Source organism: Procambarus clarkii, chromosome 66 (assembly GCF_040958095.1).
Source record: "Procambarus clarkii isolate CNS0578487 chromosome 66, FALCON_Pclarkii_2.0, whole genome shotgun sequence".
Classification (NCBI taxonomy): Eukaryota; Metazoa; Arthropoda; class Malacostraca; order Decapoda; family Cambaridae; genus Procambarus; species Procambarus clarkii.
The window spans coordinates 17,918,648-17,938,483 of record NC_091215.1 but is presented as its reverse complement, the minus strand read 5'-3'; the positions used below and the strand labels follow the sequence as shown (position 1 = coordinate 17,938,483).

At 39.3% G+C, this 19,836-nt stretch overlaps 1 protein-coding gene across 14 annotated transcripts in view; it reads left to right on the top strand.

The window, feature by feature from the left end:
• Positions 1–19,836, top strand: part of numb (NUMB endocytic adaptor protein) — a 586,620-nt gene that overhangs the window by 553,522 nt on the left and 13,262 nt on the right. For all 14 annotated transcript variants that reach the window (XM_045760091.2, XM_045760090.2, XM_069309831.1 and 11 more), the window contains one exon: positions 14,955–15,197. In XM_045760091.2, the coding sequence (XP_045616047.1) occupies positions 14,955–15,197 (243 nt within the window). The remainder of the gene's footprint in view (positions 1–14,954; positions 15,198–19,836) is intronic.

Below are 19,836 nucleotides of genomic sequence, written 5' to 3'. Positions count from 1 at the left end.
GACTCATGGTGAGATATATAATAACAAATTGTATAGACAAATCACCAAAAATCCAACAAAACACTGAAAATCCGCGACAATAATTGATGTGGGGGTAGTCACTGAGCGCGAGACAATGGTGAACTGAGGGGCAGTGGGGCAGAGGGGCGATGATCGCCGAACGACCACGCGCTAGGTCGGCTGTACGCGTATCAACAAACTCGCGTCCAAACTCGCCTCCCAAAGTAACCATCGCCTTCCGAGACAAATTTTTGGAGTAAATACACCTCGCCTTCCGAAAACCTCGCATACAGGGACAATCGCATTCCGAGGTACCACTGTAATATTAAATAAAGGCATATACAACGTAAACAAATACAGCAATATAGCATTAAATAAAGTTGTAATACATACAAGGTATTAGTTTACACATTTGTACTTCTGTCACATTGGTGCCACACTTGTTCTGTCAATTTTTAACCATTATATTGTATTGTGAATTTCATTTGATCTTGACTTGGTGCAGGTGGCTAAAATTGGGGAGCTAAGTGTTGTGATATTTCCTATGGTTATACACAGTCTGCTGCTGGTAGTATCCCATATCTTGCCCTTCCAGTTGTCATTCTCTCCAGGGAAGGGTCATGGACAATAATACAATACATGTATTTTTGCACATGTTTTTGGACATAAAAACATGTCAAAAACCTGTGATTGCATTTTACTTACTCTACATCTGTGGTGGATATGTGCCCACATATCCACATAAGGCCCACATATGCAACACAGCCTGGCAGGTCCACTTCTTGAAGAAAACTATCCAGTTTTTTCATCTTCAAGACAAAACTGGATAGTTTTCTTTAAGACATGCTACTCCAGCCAGGCTGTGGTGGATATGTGGGCCTGCGGGCTGCTCCAAGCAACAGCTGGTTGGATCAAGCTCTCACAAGTCAAGCCTGGCCTTGGGCCAGGCTTGGGGAGTAGAACTCCTCCCAGAATACCATCAAGGTACATTCGAGGTCCAGGTACATCATCACACACTTAAGCATTAAAGGCTTTATTATTATTGTTCTTGCTTTAAATTAGTTTGATTTTTTGTTGATTTGCCATTAAATCTGAAATGCAGTAGTTGGACATTTGTATATATTTGTGTTTGGGTTAAAAACAAGTTGCCTCAATATTAAAGGCAACTTTGTAAATTGTTAAATATATCCAGCTACATTTATAATTAAAGAATTGTGTAAATCTCAAGGTAAAGCTGCTGTGTTAGTGAAGCTTAACATAAGGAAGCGTTTGTAGAGAAAATTGTGTGGGAAAAATTTGTTGGTGCACTTTTTCCATTGTACAAGTGTTTGCTTTTCTCGTGGCAGTCTTACTGTAGAGAACTCTGTACAACAAAACTACCCATTATCCTGCATGGAAGATGATGTCAAGTTTAAACAAGAAGTTAGAACACATCTCTGATTTCTGTTACTTGATTTATATATATTTTTTCTTTAACTGATGTTGCAGTGTAAGATTAGATTTCATTACTATAAAAATAATTCCCAAATGATTAAGTTTATTGTGAAAACTTGATAGCAATCATCTAAATTGTGCTATTTTCAGTGATATGTCTGTATTGCATGAATGGTTGGATTACTTTGGTGTTTGTTGTGCTTAAGCTGCATACAGTATTTTGGTGGCTTCCTTGTGAATTACTATAGAAAAAAAAAAAAAAAAAATATATATATATATATATATATATATATATATATATATATATATATATATATATATATATATATATATATAATATATATATGTATGTATGTATGTATGTATCGTACCTAGTAGCCAGAACGCACTTCTCAGCCTACTATGCAAGGCCCAATTTGCCTAATAAGCCAAGTTTTCATGAATTGTTTTTCGACTACCTAACCTACCTAACCTAACTTTTTCGGCTACCTAACCTAACCTAACCTACAAAGATAGGTTAGGTTAGGTAGGGTTGGTTAGGTTCGGTCATATATCTATGTTAATTTTAAAATCAATAAAAAAAATTGACCTCATACATAATGAAATGGGTAGCTTTATCATTTCATAAGAAAAAAATTAGAGAAAATATATTAATTCAGGAAAACTTGCCTTATTAGGCAAATCGGGCCTTGCATAGTAGGCTGAGAAGAGCGTTCTGGCTACTAGGTACAACATATATATATATATATATATATATATATATATATATATATATATATATATATAATATGTATATGTATATATATATATGTATGTATGTATATAAAATATAGAATGTTGATGTGCTAGCATCATAAGATTAATGGAAAGACTTGTCATTAGTGGTTCATTCTCTCTGCTAGTATAATTTGTTCTTACCTATTTCTGGGCTGGCTGCTTCAATAGCTCCTTGGTATTTGAAGTACCACAGACTTCCAGCTGCTACTGTTTTCCTGGACCTGGTGGCCTACCAGAAATTAAGGTCAGAATCTGGTTTATCAAGATGAGAGTAGCATGAGGATCAGATAAAGACAAAAAACTGTGAAAACTGCCCAGAAAGTTGGTCAAAGCTAAACAAACTACTGCTATTAATAAGAAAGAAGGAAAACCTAGTTTGTAGCAGTTAAACAATTCGTTCCAACTCACCTGACAGCCATCAGATACGCAGATCTCCTGTGCCAGGTGAGTACAGGGGGACGGGCTCCCCATAACCCGTGCTGCTTGGAACTTTTTGTTCAGAGTAGCTGAATCTAAAACGACAGCAGCCACCAGCCACCAGATGACTTCAGAGAGGTTTCAGGGAGCAATGGGCCTGGAAAACCCCTTTGTGGTTGGGGTTTTCCTTATCTGCCATCAACCGGGGTTAGGCACCCAGAAACGTAGGCATAACAAAACAAACCCTGCATGGTAAAAAACTAAAACAAAAAAATGAACAGAGAGGTAGAAACTCCCTACAATCACAAGGAAACAAGCAAACATCACACTTTACTGCCGCGCCGATTGTCCACGCAGCCCTCCCCACCCAGAGAGAGGGAAGGGGGAGCCACAGACCTACTGCGCTGGCTACCAAGCTTCAGTTCATAAGCTAATGTCAACCGGGATAGATACTTCTCTGGCCTCAGTTTCCTAGGCGGTGTTTGCCTTGTGTGGCGTTCACTGCCGTGTGTTGTGTTGTGCGGTGGCCAGGAGTACCTCATCAGTACCAGGGCTGCATGCGTTTAGTGGCTGACCTCCCTAAGCGCCCTGTGAGTACTGCCCTTGCGTAACAGGGTTATCTTCCCTGGGGCGTTCGGGAACCGTTTGGGCTCAGTGTCCCCTGGCTGATATGCTTGCTCCCACACCTTGTCCCTCGGTTTTCGGTCTGTTATGACCGTTTTCCCAGGGGGTTCTGTCTGGGGGTTGTGCTTTGCCTTTCTGTGGTGTTCTCCGCCGGCAAATGTGGTGGTTTGGGCTCACCCTGGTTCGATTCTGGGTTCCTTTGGGTTCTTTGGTTTCGTTTCGGAGGTTTCTTCCTCTTGGGCCTCCTTTGTGGGTTCAGGGGGCTTTGTTTCGTGTGACCCGGTTCTGCCTTCTGGGGTTCCGGGGTCTTCCTGGCTTGCAGACTGTTCTTTTTGGGTCTTGGCACATGTTGTGGTCGTGCTGGGACTTTGAGGTTTTGCTGTCGAGGTGGGCCTGTTGATACAGTTTTGTGTCTTCTTTGCCTGGCCGGTGTGGTGCTCTCTGCCCACTGGTCGGCGACTTGTACTTTTCTTTTACAATGTATGTGTGTGTGTACGCATGTACATGTGTACACTCGCCTATTTGTGCTTGCGGGGGGGTTGAGCTTTGGCTCTTCGGTCCCTCACCAACTGTGTGTGTGTGTGTGTGTGTGTGTGTGTAATTACCCAAGTGTAATTACCTAAGTGTAGTTACAGGATGAGAGCTACGCTCGTGGTGTCCCGTCTCCCCAGCACTCTTTGTCATATAATGCTTTGAAATTACTGACGGTTTTGGCCTCCCACCTTCTCACTTAACTTGTTCTAACCGTCTACCACTCTGTTTACAAAAGTGAATTTTCGTATATTTCTCCGGCAGCTTTGTTTCGTTAGTTTAAATCTATGACCTCTTGTTCTTGAAGTTCCGAGTCTCAGGAATTCTTCCCTATCAATTTTATCTATTCCTGTTACTATTTTGAACGTAGTGATCATATCGCCTCTTTTTCTTCTATGTTATAGTTTTTGCATATTTAATGCCTCTAATCTCTCCTCGTAGCTCTTGTCCTTCAGTTCTGGGAGCCACTTAGTGGCATGTTGTTGCACCTTTTCCAGTTTGTTGATGTGCTTCTTAAGATATGGGCACCATACAACCGCTGCATATTCCAGCTTTGGTCTAATAAAAGTCGTGAACAATTTCTTTAGTATTTCTCCATCCATGTATTTAAAAGCAATTCTAAGGTTAGAAAGTGTAGCATAGGCTCCTCGCACAATGTTCTTAATGTGGTCCTCAGATGACATTTTTCTATCTAAAACCACCCCTAGATTCTTTTCTTTATCAGAATTCTTTAAAGATTTCTCACATAATTTATAGGTTGTGTGGGGTCTATGTTCTCCAATTCCACATTCCATAACATGGCATTTATTCATATTAAATTCCATTTGCCAAGTGTTGCTCCATATACTTATTTTCTCCAGGTCTTCTTGAAGGGCATGACAATCATCTAAGTTTCTTATCTTCCCTATTATCTTAGCATCATCAGCAAACATGTTCATGTAATTGTGTATTCCTACTGGTAGATCGTTTATGTAGACAATGAACATTACCGGTGCAAGAACTGAACCCTGAGGTACTCCACTCGTGACATTCCTCCAATCCGATACCTTGCCTCTGATTATGGCCCTCATTTTTCTATCAGAAAATTTTTCATCCATGATAGAAGCTTACCTGTCACCCCTCCAATATTTTCCAGTTTCCAGAACAACCTCTTATGGGGAACTCTGTCGAAAGCCTTTTTTAGGTCCAGATAGATGCAGTCAACCCAACCATTTCTTTCCTGTAATATCTCTGTGGCTCGATCATAGAAACTGAGTAAATTCGATACACAGGATCTTCCAGATCGAAAACCATACTGTCTGTCTGATATTATATCATTTCTTTCTAGGTGTTCTACCCATTTAGTTTCGATTAGTTTTTCCAATACTTTCACTATTACACTTGTCAATGATACAGGTCTATAATTGAGGTGGTCTTCCCTGCTGCCACTTTTGTAGATTGGAACTATGTTAGCCTGTTTCCACACGTCTGCTACGATTCCTGTACACAGGGATGCCTGAAAGATCAGGTGAAGTGGAATGCTGAGCTCAGATGCACATTCTCTCAGAACCCATGGTGAAACGCCATCTGGGCCAGCTGCTTTGTTCTTACCGAGCTCCTTGAGCATTTTTTCCACTTCGTCTCTAGACACCTCTATGTGCTCTATGTTGTTCTCAGTAATTCTTATTGTATCTGGTTCCCTAAAGATTTCATTTTGTACAAACACACTTTGGAACTTTTCATTTAGTGTTTCACACATTTCCTTTTCATTTTCTGTGAATCTATTTCCCATTTTCAACCTCTGAATATTATCCTTTACCTGCAATTTGTTGTTTATGAATTTATAGAATAGACCTGGTTCTGTTTTACATTTGTCTGCAATCCCTTTTTCAAAATTTCTTTCTGCCTCTCTCCTCACTGCCGTGTAGTTGTTTCTCGCATCTTTGTATAGCTGGTATGTTTGGGGGTTCGGCCTCTTCCTGTATTGATTCCATTTTTGTGTCTTTTGGTCTCTAGCCCTCTCGCAATTTCTATTGAACCAATCCTGTTTCCTAGTTCTGCATCTCTGTTTTGGTATAAATTTTTTTGTGCCTTTATCATATATTTCACAAAACTTGACATACATCTCATTCACTTCCTTGCCTAGCATCAAGTCTGTCCAATTATACTCGCTAAAAAAATTTCTAAGGTCACCATAATGTCCTCTCCTGAAGTCTGATTTTTCAACTGCTTCAACCTCCTTATTTTCTTCCAGCTTATAACGCATTGCATACTTTATTCCCAAAAAGACATGGTCACTTTTACCCAAGGGAGGAAGGTACTGAATGTCAAATATCTCTTCCTCCTTCCTGGTAAATATCAAATCTAGCATGGAGGGAACGTCCCCTTCCCTCATCCTCGTAGCTTGTTTAACATGTTGATACAAGAATGTTTCCAGGATGAGGTCTACAAATTTACAGGTCTAAAAATCTTCTGTTTTAGCTTCATATGCTTCTCAGTCTATGGATTTCAAGTTGAAGTCACCGACTATCAACAGTCGTGATCTATCGTTATCCGCTCTCGCTATAATCTCTCTCATTATTGTTATAAGACCTTCATATTTACTATCTAGCTCCTCCTTTGACCATGTGCTGCTTGGCGGTGGACTATATGCATTTATTATCATTAGTTTATCATCCTCATGGCAGATCTCTAGTGCTATTATGTCAACTTCTTGTGGATTGGCAGTCATTATTTCGTTCACCTTTAGGTGTTCTTTTACCAGCACAGCAATGCCACCGCCTTTCCTAATTTTTCTGTTCCGTCTCCAAATTGAGTAGCCCCTTGGGAATATGACCTCATTTAAAATTACATCTTCAAGTTTTGTCTCCGTGAGTGCAACAATGTCTGGTGTCTGCAGCTGTATTACATCACTTAACTCCATATCATGTGTGTATCATATCATGTGTGTTTGTGTATATGTATATGTATGTGTATATACATAATGTGTGTGTGTACTTTTTCTTTCGGAAGGGGTTCTGTTCCCTTCTCTGTTGACGGGGCGCTGGGGGAGCAGCTTGCTCTGTTGACTCTCGCATGGTCCCGCTGTTGGTGGGCGCTTTTTGGTTGTCTTCCGGCCTCTGGTGGTGTCGGACGGCTTCTCCCCCTTTGTGGGGGGGAGGGGTTCAGAGCTGGCGGGATGGGCTTCTTCCCCTGCGCTTCGTCATGTCATCTTAGTGGGTGTGTGGGATGTGGTCGATCCGCCCCATCCCTCTGGGGTTCCCGTCTGCTCTTTGCAGTCATGGGCCTTTCGCATCTGCAGTTCTTCTGGACTTCTTCAGTCTGGAGTTTCCGTAGCGTGTGGGGAAGGGAAGCACACGAGAGCACGAGGTCTGTGAAAAACCATATATATCTCGGGATATTTCAGTGATACAGGAACTAAACACAGTCAGATAACTCATAAAGTGCGTCTCAACTTATTAAACAATATACCATAGTGATTGACATCCGACTTTTGTGCTTTAAGCAAATAACAAGTGAATTTTGTGTGGAGTCCACCTCGTGGTGCCAGAACCCACCCCATAGGCCCACGTCCCGTGTGCCCACCGTGTGTGTGTGTGGTGTGTGCTTACTAGCAAATTGGTTTCCAACAAGTGTAATAGGGGAATGTGGATCGAGAAATTAGTAATAAAGTGAATACTATTGCAAGTTGGAAATAAAGCAGAAAATCCCTTATTGTAATACAAGCGAATTAATATATTGGTGTTATAACCCAAGTAACTGGCAACTAAGGGCCTCCAGCCGCGGCCTGGGACAATGTGTCAACTGTACAGCCTCTGGGACCCTCGCCCTCGACCGTGCGATAAGTACTGACCATACAGTAGAACAAATAAACATATATATTGTTACAAATATACGGTATACATATAATATTATAAATATATAGATATATACAACAAAACAAGGCAAAATGGGAGTAAATAAACAAATTTGTGGCCACTGTAACAACTCCTTAAAGTCGAAGGTAACGGGAATTGAATGTTATATCTGTAAGAATAGATTTCATTCGGCTTGTACAGGAGTGTGTAACACTACGGCACCGAGAGCTGGTCACTTGCTCTGGGTGTGTAAAAATGACCTGCCAGCTTGGAATATCTTAAAAAACCTTCTAGATAACATGACGCATGATCGAAAAACATCATTCATTGGAAGCCTACCAGCCATCCAGAAGGAGTGGTAAAGGAACAACAACAATTCTAATATACCAGGGGCGGAGGCTATAGTCAGGGATGAAACTGAGGCTGAAACTCGGGAAGTTGTAAACTCTGACTCAGTAGGCCCAGATGTAGATGACAGTAAACTAGAAAGTGTAACAGACAGCACTGACAGCTCGATAGGTACAGACACTACGACGGTTCCCGATAAAGCAATTCAGAACAGAAGGACAGACTTGTGCAAATTTTATGCAAAGGGCATATGCAGACATAGATATGCTGGTAATAAGAAAGGATTAGAATGCAGTTACCAACATCCCAAAGAATGTTTAAATATGCTTAGGAAAAGTGAGTGTCGATTTGGATCAATATGTAGGTTTTTCCATCCTGACATGTGCCAAACCTCACTGGAGGACAGAAAATGCTATGACCTCAACTGCCCACACTTTCACGTGAAAGGCACGGAACGCTACATAAAGAGTGGCAAGCAGGATAATGAATTTGGAGGAAACTCTATAAATTTTTTTATACCAGACCGAAAGAGAATTCAAAAGGAAGAGTATGGAGAGTGTATGGAACTGGATGCCAGATCCACTTGCATTCCAGAATTAGATACAATTACACACCGAAAGGGAACTACAACTACGACAGGCAACTGCCCTACAACAATCAGTACTGGTCAGAACAAACTCATTATGTCCACGCATAATGAGCTTGTCGAAAAAGTCTCCCATTCAAACTATCACTAATAGAGTAACCTCATTCATCTTTGCCAACATACAAGGACTGAAAACAAGAACAAACAACAAAGTACAGTTCATAAATGGCCTCCTCACAGTCAAATGCAGTATTTGGAGCTTTCACAGAAACCCATGCAGGGGAATTGTTGGACAGTGAGATCTGGATTCCAGGATATAACCTATACAAGTGTGATAGGAAAATTAGGTCACATGGAGGAGTGGGTCTGTATATTAGGGAAGACCTTGTATGCTCGGAGCTCCTAAACGTTACAAATGAGGTGGTAGAGGTACTGGGATTAAAAATAGAGAAAATAAATTTAGTGATTATTCTAATATACAAACTGCCAGATGCAACAGCTGAGGAATTCACAGAACAGATAAACAAAATAGAGAATAGCCTTGATAATTTGGAGAACTCGATACCTGATATTATCTTCCTAGGTGACTTCAACTTGCCTAGTCTTGGGTGGAAAATAGCAAACAATAATATTATACCAGGAAATCAATCGGGACCTAACCAACCACAGATTAGAGAATACTTAGATTCTGTGACAAATTTTCACTCAATCGGCAGATATCGGAGCCAACGAGAAATGAAAATATTTTAGATCTGGTCTTTACGAACAATGAAGACATTACGATATCAGATTCCACATACTCAGATCACAAGCTCATTGAAGTGCAAACGACCATCAATACTCAGAATAGACCTAAAACATTAATAAAGCGAGAGGGGCTATTCAGTAAATTCAATTTTAATAATAAAATGATACTGGGAGATAATAAACAGGGAACTTACAAACATTCCATGGGAAACTGTTCTAAGTAATATAAGTCCTACAGAAGGAATAGAAAAACTGACTTCGGAAGCGTATCAAGTCTGAAACATGTTCCTTTGAGGAAAGCCAGAAAGAGATCCAACGTTGAAAGAGAACGCAGATGACACTATAAACGCAGGCAAAAAATAACGGAACTGCTTATGCAGACACAAATTTCCCATCAAAGAAGGAATAATTTAAATATAGAGATTGAAGAAATAGAGCGGAAATTGAAACACTCATATGAAACTGAAGAAAGGCAGTTAGAACAGAAAGCAATTCAGGAAATAAAGAAAAAATCCAAAATATTTCTTCACATATGCGAAATCTAAAGCAAAAACCACTGCCAGTATTGGACCTATTCGTACAAGTGAAGGTTCATACACGGAGGATAACAAAGAAATTAGTGAAATCCTAAAAAAGCAGTATGAGGACATGTTTAGCACTCCAATAAACAACATGAAAGTGGAAGATCCAGACAATTTCTTTATGCGGGATATTCAAACCCCTGTAAATATAACTAATATCAACACGAGCGCACTAAATTTTGAAAGAGAAATTGAAAACATGCCCATGCACTCGGCCCCAGGTCCAGACTCATGGAATTCAATATTTATAAAGAAATGCAAAGTGCCAGTAGCACAGGCACTCGGTATAGTGTGGAGGAAGAGCTTGGACACGGGGGAGATACCAGATGCACTTAAAGTAGCAGACATAGCCCCTCTACACAAGGAAGGGAGCAAAGCATTGGCAAAGAATTATAGACCAGTTGCACTAACATCGCACATCATAAAAGTATTTGAGAGAGTGATTAGGAGTCAGGTCACCAATTTCATGGAGACCAATGACCTTCACAACCCAGGCCAACATGGATTTCGAGCGGGAAGATCGTACCTCTCACAGCTACTTGAGCACTACGACAAAGTCACTGAGGCATTAGAAGAAAAACAGAATGCTGATGTGATATACACGGACTTCGCAAAGGCTTTCGATGAATGTGACCATGGCGTGATAGCACACAAAATGAAGTCAGTGGGAATAATCGGTAAAGTAGGACGCTGGATACTCAGTTTCCTGTCAAACAGGACTTGGCAAGTAACGGTCAACCATATAAAATCTAGTCCAAGTGCAGTTAAAAGCTCTGTACCTCAGGGTACAGTCCTTGCACCGCTGCTTTTCCTTATTCTCATATCAGATATAGACAAATGCAAGTCACAGCTTCGTATCATCCTTTGCAGATGACACACAAATCAGTATGAAAATTATCTCGGCTGAAGACACTGAAAAACTTCAAGCTGATATTAATAAAGTTTTCGACTGGGCATCAGAAAATAACATGATGTTTAACAGTGATAAATTCCAGGTACTCAGGTATGGTAAAAATGAGGACCTTAAACATAATACAGAGTACAAAACACAATCAAATGTACCCATAGTAGGAAAACAGCATGTAAAGGATTTGGGAATAATAATGTCTGACGACCTAACGTTTAAGGAGCATAACCAAGCAAATATTGCGACAGCCAGAAAAATGATAGGATGGATTACGAGAACTTTCAAATCCAGGGATCCCATCACAATGGTTGTACTCTTCAAGTCACTTGTGTTGTCCCACCTTGAGTACTGCTCAGTACTCACTTCCCCCTTCAGAGCAGGAGAGACGCGGCAGTAAAGTGTGATGTTTGCTTGTTTCCTTGTGATTGTAGGGAGTTTCTACCTCTTTGTTCGGTTTTTTGTTTTAGTTTTTTACCATGTGGGGTTTGTTTTGTTATGCCTACCTTTCTGGGTGCCTAACCCCGGTCAGTGGCAGATAAGGAAAACCCCAACCACAAAGGGTTTTTCCAGGGCCATTGCTCCCTGAAACCTCTCTGAAGGGGCCAGGTTCTGGCGCTGGTCCCTGGTAGGTCTGAACTCCTTAGCTAATGTCCCGGGCTAATATAACATACATTAGCCCGATAAGCTCCAGGGAGCCTCCGGGGCTCACCCAGAAAATGGCGTTTCATTACTTTCAACGCTGGCTTTTTGCCAGACTTCCCTACCTTATTGTGGCTAAAATATGCCACCTACGATTTTTTTTGTTATTTTTTCCGTGATCAGGGAACAAAAATGAACACTTTTATAAGACGAAAGAATTTTTTGTCTTTTTTTTTTTTTTGTTGCGCCTGTGGGTGTTAAAGCCATTTGGACCCCTAGCGGTTTGAGGGTTAACCACTTAACTGCGCCAACCGCGTATTCTCAGTCAGCGGGAATCTGTGCCTACCAAGAAAACTTTTTGATTTTTCAGTACCAATTCTAAATGTGTACGAGGTTGGTTGTGTACGAAATGGACTCTTAGGACCTCAAGTGAGAGGCAGCCATCTTGGTAAAAAATCCCAGAATGCCTTAGGGCTGCTGGCTAGGTTAGTACTGAATGAGCAACCATGGGTGGCGCATGCGCCTCTGGCTCCCAAACACCTGTCCGATGCAGTGTTGAAAGATAACACTCTGTCGGTGAAATTCAAATCTTATTGTTTGAGGACCATAAGGGTCATAATATTGGTGACGCAAGGCGCAATAAGGACCTAACACAAAGGTCGGATGCAAGTGGTACAGCACCTATGAGGTCGATACAGCGAGTGTATCCAGTTGTAGCTCTGAGCGTCACTCTTGCAATCCTATGCTATCTTCAATTTATTTATATACATAGATGAATCGTTTTCTGCGTTCAGTGATGATGCATCTGGTACAAGTAGCATAGATGAACAGTGTTAGCGGCTTCCATGGTGGTGTTTTCCATAGATATTTTCAAGAATACCTGAATCTCTTCCTGACTGACGGACACTCTTTGAGGCTAGCTGAATCTTTTTCTGTGTGAGACCATACAAAGCGATCTTTTCAAGACTACCTTACAAATTGATCTTTTCCTATAATCTTTTCAATACTACCTTATGCTTTACAAGCTTGGCTACATACAACCTACAAGTACTAAAGCCAACAAGGGTGTATGTGAGTGTGTTATTTGCAAGCACTGAATGAAGAAACACGAAGCGAAAATTTATCTGCACCTGGTGCACTGAGAGCGAAGTTGCGCTGTGTACCATGGACTACTTTGTTGATTATTACTCGCTTCCGAAGTACCGAGTGTGTAATACAGTGTGTTACTGTGTAAATATTGTGTGAAACTGTACATATTGTAATTTTAGTGTATTTTTAACAGGTAATATTGCGACAATAAACATTTATTGTGGACACATTACTGACACATGTATCACAGTTGCATGGAACATTATGAACATTCTACTGTATACATATTGTAAAGAACACAAATATGCATCATCTACGATAAAAAACAAAAACAAAACCGCATTGGAAATGCTTAAAACAAATAATTTAAAATATATTTGTGGCAACACTCGGTGCTTGAATGGCCCGTGCAACCGTGTCTGGACGATTCACGCACGGGTGACCAGGCCCTGATGACGTCACAGTGCACCTTGTTCACATCCCCACAGCCAAAGTAAGTGGAATTTGGTATTTATTTTTACATAGACATGTTCAAGGAAGGGAATTTATCATTTTACGAAGAAAAAATAATTTTTTGGAATACTATTTCATGCGCACCGGGGGAATTTCACAATAAACTTTGATTAAGGGGCCCTGGTGCTTGTTCCAAATCTTCCTCACACTCAATATTTTTTTGAGTAATATCTTTATGGTAAATGCCAACTTTTCCTAATGGATTAACATCATACCATGAAAAAAAAAAAAAAAAATTCACAATTTCAAATTAGCTTTAAAAATATTAAAATATCACCAAATGTTATTTTATTCATTATGGTCTCAGAATGGCATATACTGTATAACATTCATGTTCCTCACTGAAAAATATTGTTTGAGAGTATAGTTTACTGTAAACAAAATTTCAATAAGCCCATCGAAATATATGGAAAATTTAGATGCAAAAAATGTACAACTCGAAACGTTATGGCTTTATGATTACAGATCGTGAAGACACCTTAGAACTAAGAATGTTGCACATGTGTAAAAATGGTGAGAATCGATCAGAAACTGAATTTTTGATGCTGTCTCAAAGTTGAAAATAATGTTCACACAGAAAAATACAGTTAAAGTTCTTGACAATGAATATAGTACACTGTACTGTACTTCGAATTTATGACATATCTTGTAAGTTTTAATTAAGATTGTTTGGCATTCGTACTCGAATACGTGAAAGTTGTAGATCAATGTGTGTTAAAATGAAGTCAAGAAAAAATAACCCCCAAAAGAAACATAATATAGTGATAGGTTAGGGATAACAAACATATATATTGCAGTATATATTTATTGCCAATATATAAGTGATAAGGCGTTCATCTGGTCGTCATTCATCAATACAACCTAGAGAGACAAAGAGAGTAGAGTTTGAAATCTGAAAATAGATTGGCCCAAACATAATAAGTCGCAACTTCTGCCACCTGTGGCTGAGTAACATGTTGACCAATTTCGTTCCAACTTCACATGCTTAGTGCCGGATATGCAATCTCCAAGATGTAGAAGTCACAACAAAATCTGCATAAAAATAAAGGAGAGGGGACAAAAATATGGTTCCCAGCTTTTCATACAAAAGGACATAAGAAATATTGCCATTGGGTAATGTATTTATATGATATATAATAAAAATACAGTACAACAACATACTAACTCATTATTATGTGGGAAATCTGGCCCTCCAGGTGGCACCAGCTGCATATCCACGTTGTGGGCCCTCCTTACTACTACTCTTCTTTGTGTGTTGGACAGGTGCTTGCATCTCTTTATTCCTGATTGCCAGTAAATAGGTGGTGGTGTTATCAGTTCCGGTTGCTGCCTGTCATGCATGTATTTATTTTTAAAACACTTATAACAGATCCATTTCCAAGATCCAAAAGATGCAAATTTTCACGACGCTAATGCCAAATAAAGGGAGGTTTGTTTAAATTTTGTTCAATATGTTTTATATTTGGAAAAATACTCCTCAGTCACCAGGCCCCTTCAGTAGTTATACACATACAGTATATACATACAGTCTACACCTCCTGTAGTGTTTTAGTTTTTCCACGCTAAGTTAGTACGGTACTTTCACATGCACAGTTACCTTTAGAAAGCTCACATGCACAGGTATCTGTAGAGAACCTAGAAATACACATGTTGAAATTACTGTATTTACTTCCACATATAGCGAGTATATAAATGGAAATTTAGATTTAGGAATTTCTGAATTGCAGTGTTTAATTAGTTGTATTCATACTGTCTTTAACCCTAAGTCCATTGTTCCATTTTTCATTGCATCATGACTTATTTCTAATTCTCTATACTGATCTTTTTATATAATTACAGTACAAACTTTCACTGTTTGTAATCCATAAAACCACAGATTTTGCAAGTGTACTGAATGATTTTATATATTGATCTTGTTTATGCAGTGACTCCTATACCAGAGAGCTCGCCTATAGTGGAGAATAAACCAGGAGATGCCGTATCTGCCATGTGCCAGGAACTCTCGGCAGGATTATCCCTTCTCTCCAATTTCTCGGACCCCTTCTCCTCCCCAGAGAGTACTTCACCTGCTCACAATGCCTTCACTACAGCAACCACCACCATCACAAGCTATACTAATGTTGCAAGCACAGTAGTGTCAAATCAGCATGGAATACCATCACAAGGAGGTAAGAATATTTTTTCTGCATTCATATTTGACTTAAAATTATTTAAACTTTTGAAGTGCATATTTGAAGAATATTGTAATTGAGTAGAGTATGATATTTAGAGGTTTAATATATTAATTTTGATTTAACTCTTAAATGTTGGCTCTGCCATGCTATGTTATTTAGGGAAGTGGCATATGATATAATTTTCCTAGCTGGATGCATCAGTAGCTTCCCAGTGGTTGAGGCTCTTGTCACCATGGAGATTTCCACCCAACCTTTCTCCTGGACTTGTAAGAAACCAGGATCAGAATCTGGTTTGCTCAGAGATGAGGGGAGTTTGAAAATCAAAGTTAATCCAAGACTGAAAGAACAGTTTTGAAAGTCATAACAAAAGAAGAGAGATCACCACTATATTGCACATTCTCTTGATCACAACACATGTGCAACAGGAACTCCAACAGCTTTCCAGAGAAACTGCCTCCTACAGCATGTTTGGGAAGTGGTGGGGTAGAGTGGGAAGCACGCCCACATGTTCTTCCTCAGCAGGCCATTAACAACTCTTCACTCTGGATGAATGAACTCCGGTACCCAATACCTACCATACACTCAGTGACTCGCTTCTGTCACATCTTGTGCAACCCACACAAATATAAATGAGAGGCTAGGATACCCCTTACGGCTTGTAAGCTTACTCGGGCATCTTGGCCGTAGCTCTGTGCTGACAGTGGCTTGAGGTTCTCTTGAGATAATTTCGGGGCTTAGCGTTCCTGCGGCGCTGTCCTCGACGAGGCCTCCTTTTTTGTTACACATCCCCAGGCAGCAGCCTGTAGCAGATTGGCTAGCAGATGTCAAACTCCCAGGTACCTATTTACTGCTAGGTGAGCAGGTGCATTAGGGTTAAAGAAACTCTGCCCATTTGTTTCCGCCTCTATTGAGGATCAAACCCGAAACCTTAGGACTAGAATCCCAGGCACTGTCCACTCGGCTGTTAGGCCCCTATCTTGCAGTGGCACTGCAGGATCTCACCAATGACCTAGACAAACAGGCTCATGTCCAGAATTAACACACGTGCAAAACCAAAATGATTTCATACCTCTCTCTCTACACCCGCATCCTCTTCCTGAATTTCATCTCCCCATCCCTCTACCTCCCTCATCCTTTCCAATCCCTATGGACATCAAAGCTAAATTTCATCATCTCACAGTCCGTCCTCACAAGCATTCACACCGTCACTAAACGTCGTTCTAAATTGCACGTACCTAACCAAGGACCCACGATTAGGAAATGGGACATCACATCAATTTTTGTGATCACTATGATTATTAATACATGAGTTTTTGGCCTTTGGGGATTTGTGTGTCAATGCGATGTATTATTCGAGAGGACAAGTTGATTTTGCATCATCTGCAGAAATGTGCTAAGCTTAACCTTTCACATTATTCAAGAATCAGTTATAACTCTGCTCCCACTGGGTCAAAAGATAAATACCAGAGAAAGGAAGGACACAAAAACAGTTCATAAAGTGTAATGTAAAAGAAATACAGAATTCATGTGATGTTAGCAGCCTAGTTACACTAGTAAGTAGTTATGATAAGGTTTATTTCTACCCTTTCATTTTTAAAAAGTACTTCACCCAGTTGTATAGGGCTGTAAATACCAGCAAAGTATTTTAGATCGTGGTAAGTATTTGATGTTAATTTGAAGCAAACAGCTAAACTGTTTACTCTAAATTAACTGGGACAGCTAGATTGTCTCGGCCAGTCTAGCCACTCATGACTCCAATGCTGTGTGTCCTGCCCGCACCTCGTGGGGCCTTTGTTGTTGTTGTCGCCTAAACTCTGATCCAACAATGGCTGCCTGCTGGCTTTATCTTGTATGTTTATGCCCTCGGTGTTTCTTAACCTCGGCTCCATGGAGCCCTAACTTCACTAGGGATTCTGCAAGAGATAGTTATAAATAGACTAATTCTATTGATATGTAATATATATTTGAGTCATGTTTGTGTTAAATTTTCTCATTTAACCAGCATCAAGAGCAAAGATAGAAACTGTCTCTTTTTCAGTTGTCAATGAAATGTGTGTACAGTATTTGTCTAATGTACGAACATAAATCATTTCAAGGGTATTTCCTAGGGGGTGATATCTATCCCCCCTCCCTAATTTTGAATGGCTGCTTTATACTTGTTCTGGCATATCTAGTTTTACAGAATGTCTTGCTTTACGGTCTGTCTTGCCTGGCGGTCTGTCTTGCCTGGCGGTCTGTCTTGCCTAGCGGTCTGTCTTGCCTGCCTGGCGGTCTGTCTTGCCTGCCTGGCGGCCGGTCTCGCCTGTCTTGCTATAGCAGATGTGGCTATGTTAGTGAAAGGAAATTTAAATGTAAAAGAAATAATCCTTGACAAATAATAATGATGATGATAATAATAATAATAATAATAATAATAATAATAATAGAAATAATCCATGTAAACATAATTGGACAAGAGAGATGTAACAAGGTAAAATAGTGCTCATCAGTGTCACAAAATAGCAAGTACCACATGGACAAAGGAAGAAATAGACAACAGATGAGAAAGTTCTGAGTGAAAGTTTGAGTGAAATAATAAAACAAAAAAAAGCAGACGAGATATAAAGCATGAGTGAAGCTATTTGGAGACTTTAATATGAAAACAATTGAGAGAATTCTATAAAGCAATGAAAGTAGATTTCTTGACTGACGTATTCATAACCGTCTTCTTGGAAGGATTTATGTATCGGCATGTCGGACAACCAATGAGAGCGAGTGAAGGAGATATTCTATTGATACCTGACCTAATATTTAACAGGAATGAGGAGATCTTTAATATACAGTGCCTGTCTTCAATAGATAATAGTGACCATGTAATCTTTAAATTAAAATATGCAATATGAATGGTATATAGAAAAGATATATATATATATATATATATATATATATATATATATATATATATATATATATATATATATATATATATATATATATATATATATATATATATATATATATATATATATAAATATATATATATATATATATATATATATATGTCGTACCTAGTAGCAAGAACTCACTTCTCAGCCTACTATTCAAGGCCCGATTTGCCTAATAAGCCAAGTTTTCATGAATTAATGTTTTTTCGTCTACCTAACCTACCTAACCTAACCTAGCTTTTTTTGGCTACCTAACCTAACCTTACCTATAAATATAGGTTAGGTTAGGTTAGGTAGGGTTGGTTAGGTTCGGTCATATATCTACGTTAATTTTAACTCCAATAAAAAAAAATTGACCTCATACATAGAGAAAAGGGTTGCTTTATCATTTTAAAAGAAAAAAATTATAGTAAATATATTAATTCATGAAAACTTGGCTTATTAGGCAAATCGGGCCTTGAATAGTAGGCTGAGAAGTGAGTTCTGGCTATTAGGTACGACATATATATATATGTATATATATATATATATATATATATATATATATATATATATATATATATATATATATATATATATATATATATATATATATATATATATATATAAAGCATACTAGTTATGCCAGCTACTGGAAGGTAGTTGTGCTTTCTGGGTTCGAGTCCCACTGGTGGGTGTTGTCCAAAGATTGTTTATCTTCACTTGTGGTTTATGCAAGTATAGGCTTATAAGCTGGACACGAGTTCTCTCACATTGACAGTGGCTTGACGAAAAATGCAGACTGACCCCTCACTCATCTGGTGCCTTCGGGAGGTAGAGATGTTTGAGATATATATCTCGAACTATCTACTTCTTTTGTAAGGTCTGATGGCGTAGTGGGTTAAAGCATACTAGTTATGCCAGCTACTGGAAGGTAGTTGTGCTTTCTGGGTTCGAGTCCCACTGGTGGGTGTTGTCCAAAGATTGTTTATCTTCACTTGTGGTTTATGCAAGTATAGGCTTATAAGCTGGACACGAGTTCTCTCACATTGACAGTGGCTTGACGAAAAATGCAGACTGACCCCTCACTCATCTGGTGCCTTCGGGAGGTAGAGATGTTTGAGATATATATCTCGAACTATCTACTTCTTTTGTAAGGTCTGATGGCGTAGTGGGTTAAAGCATACTAGTTATGCCAGCTACTGGAAGGTAGTTGTGCTTTCTGGGTTCGAGTCCCACTGGTGGGTGTTGTCCAAAGATTGTTTATCTTCACTTGTGGTTTATGCAAGTATAGGCTTATAAGCTGGACACGAGTTCTCTCACATTGACAGTGGCTTGACGAAAAATGCAGACTGACCCCTCACTCATCTGGTGCCTTCGGGAGGTAGAGATGTTTGAGATATATATCTCGAACTATCTACTTCTTTTGTAAGGTCTGATGGCGTAGTGGGTTAAAGCATACTAGTTATGCCAGCTACTGGAAGGTAGTTGTGCTTTCTGGGTTCGAGTCCCACTGGTGGGTGTTGTCCAAAGATTGTTTATCTTCACTTGTGGTTTATGCAAGTATAGGCTTATATATATATATATATATATATATATATATATATATATATATATATATATATATATATATATATATATATATATATATATATATATATATATATATATATATATATATGTCGTACCTAGTAGCCAGAACGCACTTGTCAGCCTACTATGCAAGGCCA